We start from the raw sequence: 12,860 nt of genomic DNA, 5'->3' as shown, positions 1-12,860 counted from the left end.
AAAAAAAATGGTGGGGCAAGACGTGTATTCACTTATCATCATTCTGTATTAAATCTTTTATCACTGTGGAATCTGGAGACTCTGTCTTACAAAAAATATGATTCAGTAAAACAAAACCTACTGTGAAATCAACTTTATCCCAAACAAGCAGTACAAAATGTGAACAAAAACGAAAGACAAAAATCATAAACATAAGGCATTAAGTAACGACAATATTTTAGTTATTGTTTTCTAATTCCAATAGCTTATGTAATGAAGGTCTAAAACTCAACACCGTTTACATTATTAGCGTCTATAAAAAAAAATAAAAAATGAAGTCGTTGGATCAGTAATAAAGATAGATATCTTTTTCTTTCCATTCAGGAGCTGATATTTCCCTCAAAAACAGCCTAATATAAGCATGAGGACATATTACTGTATGTGAAACCAGTGAAGAGGTTGAAAAAAAAATAAAAAACAAAAACAACAACATAAAATAAAATATTTAACAGACATAAAATGAGCAAAAACAGTACCATAGGAATATTCCATGTCTTTCAGAAAATAGGCTACCAGCATAGTAAATGGTAGATTACAATAAAAATGTAGGATTACAGTTTTCAATCAGTATAATTTTGTTTAAAATAAAATCATATAATGTTGTTTAAGTTACTTTTTATAGAGGCATCATGAAAAGAAAACATTATATATAGATTCATATTTCCTATCCAGTCACTGACTGTTCATAAATTAGAGCAAAAAATTCAAACGTGTCCATGTGGATTACAGTCTCTACTTGGGGTCCTCAATGGTGCCCTTGCTGAGGTCTGTCATTCTGGAGTATTTCACTTTTTTCTGGTCCAGTTCGTTCTGAGCCCACAGTAAAAGCTTCAGCAGCTTTGCTAATTTTGGAGTAGATTCCCTGTTCTCATAGTCTAGAACAGCCTGATTCACCTCGCTCCACACCTATAGAGGGAGACAGACGCCAGCATTAAGGAGGAGATCACTAACCCATTGTGATGGTTATGTGCTTCCCTAATAAATACGCATACCTTCTGCCTCTGCATCATGTTGAGCAGGTCTCCAAACGGCGATTCTTCAGGGTTATCGAAGGCGAGCAGCGCCAGGGTTCGCTCCATCTCAGTAAGACATTCCCTGCTCTCCTCTCCCTGTTCGGCCAGCTGTGACTGCGCAAACTCCAGCGCCGCCTCGGTCTCCCGCAGACGGATGAGCTCAATCAGATGCTGCTGCTACAAGGAAAGTTAACAGCAGTTTCACAGTAAGGGTCAAGTCAAGTTTCACTATTACGATTGGTTTCTTTTCAGCACTTTTGTCATCTGGGGTGGAACAAGAGACATTCGTTACTACATTTGCATGTGCATTGTAGATAAATACAACATGTCAATGGACTGAAGAAAAGAAGCATTGCACATTTGTTGATTCGTTGCTCTGTTGAGAATGTTTTGTGTGCTAACTAGTAGCATATTCTGACTTCAATTAACTTACTCCCGGACGGGTTTTTGTAACCTAGAAACCTTGAGTAAGCAAGATTTGGGTTTACCAACCTAGAGTTCAGGGTTTAAGTTAACCCTGCTTTCTGGAACACCCCCTGATATTTTCGCTGATCCGATCACAAGTGAATGACACCAAAAAAATACAGGTTTAAACACGTTTAGAGCTAGTTCGAAACAGATTGCTTTCACGGTGTAGTCAATGTGGTCAAATTCATTCAAGCAACCACAAAAGTCCACCATCTTGCTGCCCACTTCCCTAACGGGTAACAGTAGTGGGACAGGTTTTGAGAAAGCACAACAAAACAATCGATTCAAACTATGTGCCAAGCTACATAGGATTAGGATTAACATTGCAGTTATTTTACGCCGGTTTATAACCCTCACAGAAAGTTTTGTGAAAATTGCCCAAAATGCATGTGTATTTGCATGGTTTCGACTGATCTCATTAGATCCTACCTTCTCGCATGCCACAGTTGATAAAATATTTGTACAGTCTAAACGCTATTGGTCAAACTACTTTGCAGTAATTACCTTCAGCAAGTATGAAAACAACAGGTAAACAAAAACACAGATAATTTAATCAATTTAGAAATGACCAGGAAATGTGTGGTATAAACACAACGAATGGTCACCCTTTTACTACTCATATCCTTTCCTGCGCATGTAAGCAGTGAATTAGCTTTGTATTCATATTTGTATTTTTGTGCCACATTTAGGCCTCTTGCAAAAGTGATAAAAAGTGGGAGAAAATGAGAAGAGACCGCCTAGAAGAAATTCAAGCAGGAAACACATTTAAAACACATCTTGATAGTAGCTGTGATCAGGATTTTAGACATCACTCTCCCTCCCAGAATGTCTGTATAAGTTCAGATGTTTACCTGAAGGTGAAAGTAGAGGTATCGATTGGTGTCAAGGAGCTCTGGGTGGAGGCTGTTAATGAGAGCTATGGCTTCCTGGATCTGACCTTTCAAAACCATTTCCCTGATCTTTATCCTCTCATCCAGAGAGTCCAGATCCACATTCGGCTCAATCCCAGATTCCATACGAAACTTCTCTGCAGCCTCTTTAAATCCCTCTGTGAAATACAAGTATGATCAGAGAGGAAGTTTTATTCATAATTTAATTTACACATATACGTGCATTTGACTTGAATCAAGCACTGCACTATACTATAAAATAATACTGACATACCTGTTACTAGATAGTTCATAATGAGCCTGTTCATATCCGCCCTCTGAATGTGCACATTATTCAGTTTATCCATCCATTCCTCCTTTGTAATATCCTCAGGCTTTTCTGAATAACTCATCATGGATGTACTGTGGTAAACACGACATGTAAAAAAAACAAAACACAAAATACATTTTGGACCGATGTGAAAATGATTGTACGGTCACATTTAAATGCTATCTGCGAAGTAGTTTGATTCACTTTTAGTGAACAATGTTTCTGACTGTCAGTGTTATCAAAAAAGAAAGCATATTTTCAATTTTAAGTAGTCTAAGGTTGTGATGTTGGCGTTTGAAGGTAAATGAATGAACTGCACAGCGCACGTTCATATTTTCGCGGTGTTTTTGCTCATAGACAGCACAACAGAGCAGCCAGCGGCTCACTGGCCAGTCAACAAAGTACGCGACGAACGAATTTTGAATGGTGACACCGGTGCACTTGACAGGTTTAAAATTATTAAACCCTCGCCATTAAGAGATAGTGTTTCGCATTAATTATTTTTTTTAGGTTTTTTAGGCGTGAAAATAAACAAGCACCGAGTGCTATAACCGCAGCGGCGTATGAGACTTGCAGACGGGCTTGTTCAGCTATTTTCTAACAATAACATTTGCGAATGACGACGCATGAAAACAAAGTAAAAACCAGTTGTATTAATTTGAACTGCTCTTTATTCATGTTATTTGTTTTTTCGCAAAATATGTAGAATGATGATAAAATACTCACTGTTTACGGTTATAAATAGCGGTGGGCCTCAGCAAAGATCACGCGATAACACAGGAGAGCTCTGAACGAGACTTGAGAGGAGGTAAGTGATTGGTCGGAATATTTGCGTCACGGTTGCTGTGGCAAAGCTGCCAAGGTTGCCAGATCAGGGGCACAGTGAACATGGAATTATTTATTTTATTTACGAAACATTGATATCTGGAATAAATCTGTTTTATTTGCCTGGAAAGCATTAAAAAAATAACAAATAATCATTGTTTGAAATAATATAAATTTTACATTGCTTTTACCTATGTCTGCATTTTAGCTGTTAAAAGTGTTTTTCTTACAGTCGGCATAAACAAAAAAATTTACCCATATGCATTGTTTTATCTTATTGTGACTAATTAATTAGTGCTTCTTTCTTTCTTTCTTTCTTTTTTTTTCTTTCCTTAAATTAATGACAAATCAAACTTTCAGAGGTCTTTCTGAACCTTAGCAATAATTTTTTTTTTAATTTTAACTTTAATTTTTCTATGAGGAGATACAATATATAGGTGAACAATAATCTCTGATGGTTTACCTTGTTATTCTGAAACTCCGCAAAACAAGCTCGAATTTGCCTAATCCTCTTATCTAACACAATGCTGTTATTGCAAAGCCAAAACACCAAAATATACTGAGGGCGAGAAAGATAATTGATTATGTCTCAGAGATTAGATGAGACTATCACCTTTATTATGTGGACCACATGAGAAATACAGAAGGAGGGGGAGATTTTTTCTGCAGCAAGATAATACAATAAATCTATTGTTTATTTTCACTCCTCATAACATCAAACGACAGCCGGTAAGTTGTGCTGATTATGACAAGAAGAACCAATGAAAATGTGTGTGTGTGTTTTTGTTTTGTGCTTTGAGGTTGAACCACACCATATGTTATTTCTCAGACAAAACAGGTGATGCAATAAAACTTTTGTTTGTGACATATTTGTATTGTGTGTGAATTAATTTTGTTAACCAATTGCATAAAAGAATCACATTCTGTAGGCTGGCAGTGATTTTGATGGTATACATTTCAAATTCCCATTATATATATATATATATATATATATATATATATATATATATATATATATATATATATATATATATATATATATATCTTGCTAAATCTTGTATAGACTAGTTACCTTATGTTCTAACAATGTTTTGCATGTTAGTAAATGTGCCATGTTTTAAAAAAAGCTACATAAAATCAATAAAAAGGTCTACTTTTCAAAAACAAAACTCTTTGCTTTGCCTATCTTTGAAGACTCCAAACTTGTCTTGACAGCAATATCTGTTCTGTATTTTGATTAGTGTCACAATGGCCAAAACGTAAGTGACAGAAAATGTGAACATGAGGCTTCAAATATCACATTTTTCAGAAAAACACAGTTTATTTACAGTGTTCACGTTACAACATTAACAAGAACTTGCGCGCGCGTGTATGTGGACGATTGGAACACATTTTAGGTCACACTGTTTATAATTGCATATCTAAAAAATAAATAACACGCTGAAGACTCAACCTGACAATAAATGTGGTTTCATGATAATGTTCCGTGTCACGTCCTGCTCAACTATCCTCTGCATCTCCTTCAAGGCCCGGGTTTGCATCAGGATGTAGTTTTTGGCCAAAAGCAGCGTCGCTATCTTGGAGAGTTTTTTCACGTTTTGATTCGGCGAGTACGGTATGACCGCGCGCAGGTCGTCCAGCGCGTCGTTAAGATCGTGCATGCGTCTCCGTTCACGCGCGTTGGTGAGCAGCCGCAGCGCTCTGGGCTTCTTCTTGGGCACCGAGTCTCCGTCAAATCCATTTTCCAGACATTGAAAACTTTTTATGCCTGTCTCCGATGCTGTCTCTTCGCTCATGCGATGGCCCGTGGTTAATTCATCGGAGGGGTGCGTGGGAACTCCTTCACCGAGGCTCTGACCGTGGGGCGAGCTGCTCAAGGAGATGCGGAAGCGCAGTTTACAGTCGTGCTCACAAATCGGCAGTGGAGTCATTCTCTCGATGTTCGTTCTTGTCCGCAAATATGCCTGTATCATTCGTCCAGGTCTGTTGTCGTTATAGAGTTAGCTGCAGCAAACGCCTATTTGACCTGTCCAAACTTTTGAAGGATTAACAGCCTGTCCAATCAAATCTGCGTCCCGTCACACAAACAACAAACAGGTGCTGTTTTTATCTATTAGAAAGCGTATTGTGTTATGGCCACAATAACAATGATATTAAAATATGTTTACTTGATGGCATTTTGCTTTTATAAACAGTTAAAAACACTGTTCATCATTTTAAATCTGAATATTTCGTTGGTAAATGCAGTGGCAGACTTACCCCAAAAGCCAAGACCTGCTTAAAATGTATTATATATATATATATATATATATATATATATATATATATATATATATATATATAGAGAGAGAGAGAGATAGATAGATAGATAGATAGATAGATAGATAGATAAATATCTAGATAGATATCTTATATATAGATGATAGATAATAGATATATAGATAGAAGAAAGAAGTGAACTTCAGAAGAAGCCGCCCTGTAGTATGAAAATGTAGCCTAAACAGATTTGTGTCAGTACATATAATAATAAGTAATATAATAATTTATACTGACTCATGTGTTTTCTTATAATAAATGGGTTAATAGTTGTATTAATAGCAATTAAAGTGTAGGCTAAATGAATAAATGTAAATGTAAATTAAATATGAATATTAAAAATATAGAACACTGGATAGAACCAAGGAGCACCACTGTGCAGCAGTAATGATGTAGATAAATGTGTGCAAATGTAAAGGCCCCCAATTCACTACATCCACCCCTGGAGAAATGCCAAATGCTGTAGCCAAATAAAAACAAATAAATTAAGTTATAATATATAGTCTATTATGCAATTACGTCACATTTTCTATTGTCATTTGTAACTGATCAAATATCTTCTCCAAAGAATTTGAAATCTGTGTTTATTGGTGATGTTCTCTCATAGGCTACAAACTGACTTGGAAAGACTGGAAAAGACTGGCTTTGCTTTTGGAAACTGGGTCATCACGCCAAATTACTACTGGGTGTTAATGTATCCTGTGTATGCATGCAAGAGAGGGAAGACGTTTTCAAAAATCTTGCAAAAATAAGTCGGAAAAAAACTGGGCTGCACACAAACACCGTTTTTGAATGCCAGTAGCCTTATGGACTACGGTAATATTACATGCTTAAAAAAAATGGAACAAAAATGATTTATTTTAGGAAAACAGTTGGCCCCCTTCGAGTAAACAGATTTTATTGTCAGTCAAAAATGATATAATAAATGACAATATTCCTCCCACACCCGAGAAATGCCCTAAACAAGGCTGATTAATTAGTCATCATTTACTAATGCAAATGAGCATGATTAAAATTAGACGTGCAGCAGTGGAGAAATCCTGGAGGGGGTTGATTGAAGGCAATCCAGTATTTTGTGATAAGGAGAAACACATCTGTTCAATAAGTGAGAGTTGATGGCCTATTTGTTTATTCTAATCATTCAAATGCAAACATGATTCTATTAGCCATAAACATGTAAAATAATGACTTTTATAATTTTATAATTAAGACTTTTATAGAAATTATATAAAATATATAAAAAAACCATTTTGGATTATTGACAGTGCTAGACGAAAACAGTGTAGGCTGGTTTGAGCTGGTTTATGCTGGTCCTGTGTTGATCTTAAGCTGGTTGGACCAGCACATGACCAGCTAAGGACTGGCTTAAACCAGCAAAGGACCAGCATATACCATCTCAAACCTGCATCATAGCCTCAGAACATACCCATCAGCATAAGATGTTTTTTGTCAATAGGCGAGGGCTTATAAGAGTCAACTAAACACTGGATTTTCAAAAGTATCTGAAATATTTAAAGTTCTAAAGTTTTAAACCTTTAAAACAGGTTTCAGACCTTTAGTTTTGTTGCTGTCTGCAGGGTCAGAAAGCTCTCGGATTTCATCAAAAATATCTTCATTTGTGCTCTGAAGATCAGCAAAGGTCTTACTGGCTTGAAACAACATGAGGGTGTGTAACGATGACAGAATTTCCATTTTTAGGTGAACTCTCCTTTTAATTTCCGAGTAAAATTGTAAAATTGTCTATGGCAATATTATAAAATGATTATATATATATATATATATATATATATATATATATATATATATATATATATATATATATATAAACAGAAACTAATACAAAATGTACCCACAATATTACAATATTGTAATCACAAATAAATCACACACATACAGAAAAAGCAAGGATTTCGGAACCCATCTCTCCTCTCATGGATCTCAGCTACCCACTGCTGTGATCTACAGTACTCTGTGAAACCACAGATGCCAGGTAAGACAGTCACACTTTATCACTTATCAGCAGATTCTGGACTGTTGGCTGTGGGGAGATGGGGGTCCCTGAGTAGGAAGTGGGGTGAAAGTAAAACCCGTTGCTGGGCGACTGAATCATAGTTGCTATGGTGAACTTGAGTTGAGCAGCTGGTCCAATCAGCTGAGACATGTAGGGCAGAGTGGATCTCATACTGAAGAGAGTGATGTAGAAACACGTGGGAGGAAGAGAGGAAGATAGAAGAAGGGTGGAAGAAAGAGACAGGGACAGTGGAAGTAAAAGATGGGTGCAGAAAAGGAAGACTGTGAGAGAGGAAAAGAGTCAAGTTGTAAAAAATTTAATGGATGACATTTTTCAAGTAATAAGAAAGATATAGATAATGAGGTTGAAAAGATGGAAAATTAAAATAAGAAAATGATCTACTCCAGAATATTTTTGTACTAAATTACACAAATGTAGTTTTTTTTAGCCTATTTTTCCCCTTTCTCTAAAATACATTGTGTTTGCTCTTTTATCAAGACAACTATTTGATTGTTCTTCATGATGTTATGCATCTTATTAATTATGATACTTAACCAAAACAGTTGTTTGATATTTTTGTATACTGCATTTTTCTTTTCGTAATTAGTTTTATTTCAGAATTGTTTTTTGTTCTCTAAACTGACTTGCTGAATTGCAGTACTGTAACAATCCTTTTTTTATTTTCTTTAAAGAGGCATTTTTAAGCGTCCTTTAATAAGCCCTGACAGAACACGGGGCTTCTTTGACCTGGACAGAGGGGTTAGATAGCCTATACATGACAGTAGAAGCAGGTGCAGGCACTTACTTAAACTCAAAGGGCTTCCTCAGTTCTTATTCATCTACATTATCTTGACTCCTCGTCAATGACAAAGAAGCTAAATCGCGCCCCTGCATCACCAAAGCCTCCCTCCTGCACTGACTCGCATTAGCGGTGTCGTCTTGTGATGGAGAGGCCCCTGTCGCGCGGTGGGGTGGACGGGCCGCTGAAGAACGGGGACGCGCGGGATGAATGGTCCGGCCGGTATTGTAATGCAAAGACGAAACTCCTCCCTTGCGCAACGGAGAAGGAAGTAGGCCCAAAATATCGCTTCGGGGGAAAGAATAAATAACCGTTTTCCCGGTTGAGCGTCTATTCTGGGATTTACACATTTACCGTCTAACTGAGGGGGATTGGGAATGAGGTGAATTTAAGATGGTGGATGGATTATAGTCCACTGCAGCAAACCGGCAGGTCCGCGGAATCGCACGTGGGTTATGGGCTTCTACTGTTAGTCCTCTAAATATTCAAATCCCTTCACTTCCTGTCCTCCCACCGAGTCTCATTTGTAGAAATTAGATGGGTCTATTTGTTTATGATTCACAATTTTTTTTTTTAGCAGGATAATTCATGGAAACTCGTGTAGTGCGCACCAAACGTATCTTATTAGGGCTCCAACCACGGTACGTAGCCTTAGTTATATTTTCGAATTAAGGTTAATGAGTATGCAGGGTTTGTGGGCCCATATTTTATGCTTAAAAAAAGCGATTTCAGACGTTTAACTACGAAAGGGTTATGCATGATAGGCTATGCATGATTACAAGGTGCAGAGTTGCAAAACGCTCACAAATTTATTTCGCCTTGTTACAGAAAGTATCGAACATATGAAATATATAAAACAGGTCAATTTTAATTAATTATCACTACATTATAAATCAACTCATTTTTTTTAATTGAAGATAATAAGAGGTTAGCTTACTGCTAGGCGCGGCACAAAGCAGTTGCCAGAGATCTAGGCTGTTCTCCGTAAGTGTCACTGAATTCAAACGATTGTATAATTCGCGCAAGGACATTAACCACTTATCTCACGTTTCTTAAAAAAAAAAAAATTAGCTGACGTATTTCAGATTTATTTTTAGCTATTTGGCCTGCATGTTAGACTAAATGTAGCCTACTGCCTACATCCTTCTTCCATAAAAGCTCAGAATCTGCACGCAGCGCCGGTTTGAGACGGCGGGGACTGAACAGAATTGTCGCTCGCGCTCTAAAAGTCTGGATATAAATTAGCCAAAAGTATGTGAAGCAAGTGATAAACCATGAACTGACCGCGGCAGACACTGTTTCGAGGTCTCGGGGACATCGCTAACAGCAGCTGTGGTTATGAACAATTTTGGGCAGCTACTACAACAACTCAACTGAACGCAAAGGGCGCTAATGGCTCTCAGTCCTCCGAATGTCAGCCTCACTGGTTTTCAAGGGCACCGTACTGATGGGGATTTGGTTAACGGGGAGGGGAGGGGGCCTTCGGTGCGGTTCATGACGTCACCGTGTCCCGATGTAATCCTCTCGCGCTCGAGTCCTATCAGCAGAGGAGGGCGAGCGCGCGGGGACGCGAGGAAGCACTAATCTCTCCAGAAGGGATCAGCGCAAGCAAGACGCAAACGAGGCCATTTAACACTGCAGCAGAAGACGATTACGATTAAAAACGGGATACAATCGGCGTGTTTCGACGGTAAATGACAGGCGTGACCTCTTTGCTCGCTGCGGGATGCAGGAGGGATACGGCGGCAGCTCAAAAGATGCTCGACGGAGAAAATGGAGCATCGTGTTTACGGGGGACTGTAGTGGTGTTGCAGTCATTTTGCTTGTTTTGGCGGTGATATTATTTTGAATAAGGTTGGTCGACAGTTTTTTTTTTTTTTTTTGTAAAATAGTTGATTGTGCGTTTTGAGATTTTAAAAGTGTTTTGTTTACACTAGATGTAGTCTAAGGGATGCACTACTGCAGAGGTCAGCAAAATGAGTGAGAATCATAACAATGCGCGCCCTTCGGACGGATGCTACCTTCTTCATTGATTTCATTCCGTCGCCTGCAATGCAATTTCCATGATCCACACGACAGCGATTAATTCGCGATCCGCTATATTTGGGCATTGACATTCTTTTTGAATTCCTAACCGTACTGCCACCGCGGCACACAAATCCCAGAGACCCAAAAGAAGGAGGACAATAGCCACGGCCGCTTGAATTGAGGCTGCAGAATCATATAGCCGTGCAGCTCTTAAAGGCAGTGAATATAGGCCACTGGTCGGCCTGCTCTGCGCAATATATGCGTTGGTATTTGACTGCGGTTCACGCGAAATCGAAACAGAAGACAGTGTAGAAACAACACAGCGATTGTAATTTTGACGTTTTGTCGTCGGCGGGTTGTCAAAAGGCATTACGACATCCCTCTTTGCGGTACTCTTTGAAGAGCAGCCTGCTCCGGTGTGCGCGCGTCACGGAGGGTGGTGACACGGGCCCGCCGCTCTGCGTGTTCACGGCGGACCTTGATTTAATATCCATACAATTAAGGCACGCGGTGAATGCCAAGAGAGGGGCCTTACAACGGCGAACCTGAATCGTTAGGAAAAATGAGCAGCAGAGACGCGCAGATCCAGAGTAAAGGCTAGTGAAGCCAAAGAGCTGCACAGGAACTGAGGCCGCTTGGTTTGCAGGCGCATGATAGGAATATTAATTTCGGGAGCTGACAGGAATGTGAAATTCCACTTATATATATATAATATATATATATATATATATATATATATATATATATATATATATATATATATATATATCATATATATATATATCTATTTCTACTATATATATATATCACTGAGTATATTTCTAGTAATAATAATAATAATAATAATAAAATAGATTGGATTATTTAACATACGTTTAACCACTATAATGTAATCATGCTATGCAGTGAAAACAAGAAAGAATATGATAGAGATTTGATAATATAGACAGTATAAGGAACTCGAGCCGATATTTAAAATGTCAGATATACTTGAATGTTTTTTGTGTACAAAAGGAATCTGGCTCACATTGCAAAACTAAAAAAAAATGCAAAAAGACAGGTCACTAGTATATCCTGAAAGAAATGGCTGATCAAACATCTGCATTATCATGTTCTGTGAGCACTGTCTGGTCTCGTACTGGTAATTGTTTAAAAACAAATGTTAACTGTCTTTGATTTTTTTTTTTTTTAATGTGTATTCCGTGTATACTTGAATAAATGTTCAACGGAAATTTATGGATTTGTTTAGAAAAATAAATACTCTCCGAAAAAGACAAGTCAGGAAAACATTTTTGTATATCAAAACTGTGTTCAATCTTTCAATACACGTAAAGCATGCTTTGCCAAGACCCTTCTTTTGTTTACCTGTCAATAAACCCTTATTTCATGCAAATCTTTTGCCTTTCTAAAAGTCTTTTTTCAGATTGTTTTATTTCTAGACAGATTTCTACTTTCTGTTATCTAGATGAGAACAAGATGGCAGTCAATCAATACGAATGGCCCTGTACCCAGTTATCTAGATTTAACTCTCAGACAAGAGCGATAGCATTACATTTTGAGCCGTTTCAGTAATAAATTCAAGACCCATTTTAAAAATAATAGCTTTTTAGGAAATCATTGCAATTTACATGGGTCACACATGCCAAAGTCCTCTGCGTCTGACCAGTGTGTTGATGTCGCTCTCACCGGCTGTTTATTTTAGTAAGTGGCAGGTGTGTATATAAAAAAATGAAACAAGCTGCCATCTTTACATTATTCAACCTTTACTGTACAGGGCTAACAGCAAAATCCTTGTACTGATAAACACTGCTCATTCTCTTCAACTACAATTTCAGTAATTTGATTACAGATTATTTTACCCATTATCTTATGCAAAAAGAACATTTATGAAACACCGATGAGTATATTGAGATGAGGGAATTACAGTATTTCTAAATTCATTTTAAAGCTTTCAGAAGTGGCTTGAGAAGAAACTATGTATCCTGTATGTTTTGAGACCCCCCCCCCCCAACCATCACAAATAAATATACGTCCATCATGTCTTAAAATGATGCATGTTTATGCTAATGTGTTCATAAAAGGAGAATTTTTACAAATAAAAACTGTTCAGGTGGGTGTGAATAGTTAGCGTGTGATACAGTACACTTGTTTCAGCCTTCTC

General features: G+C 37.7%; 2 protein-coding genes across 2 annotated transcripts; both read right to left on the bottom strand.

The window, feature by feature from the left end:
• Nucleotides 1–27: 27 nt before the first annotated feature.
• Nucleotides 28–3,627, bottom strand: gid8a (GID complex subunit 8 homolog a (S. cerevisiae)). The gene is made up of 5 exons (XM_043246560.1): nt 3,447–3,627; nt 2,685–2,812; nt 2,372–2,568; nt 1,032–1,229; nt 28–945 (listed from the first exon to the last, which is right to left on the bottom strand). Exons 2-5 carry the CDS (start codon nt 2,803–2,805, stop codon nt 772–774), a joined length of 690 nt encoding a protein of 229 aa, XP_043102495.1. The 5' UTR covers nt 2,806–2,812; nt 3,447–3,627; the 3' UTR covers nt 28–771.
• Nucleotides 3,628–4,859: 1,232 nt separating this feature from the next.
• Nucleotides 4,860–5,544, bottom strand: si:ch211-196c10.13 (class E basic helix-loop-helix protein 22). The gene has a single exon (XM_043246581.1). The coding sequence runs from the start codon at nt 5,516–5,518 to the stop codon at nt 4,994–4,996; it is 525 nt and encodes a 174-aa protein (XP_043102516.1). The 5' UTR covers nt 5,519–5,544; the 3' UTR covers nt 4,860–4,993.
• Between the last annotated feature and the right edge of the window lie 7,316 nt (nt 5,545–12,860).

This window comes from Puntigrus tetrazona, chromosome 8 (assembly GCF_018831695.1).
Source record: "Puntigrus tetrazona isolate hp1 chromosome 8, ASM1883169v1, whole genome shotgun sequence".
NCBI classification, from domain to species: domain Eukaryota; kingdom Metazoa; phylum Chordata; class Actinopteri; order Cypriniformes; family Cyprinidae; genus Puntigrus; species Puntigrus tetrazona.
The sequence above is the reverse complement of the archived record's forward strand: the minus strand, read 5'-3'. Positions and strand labels throughout refer to the sequence as shown.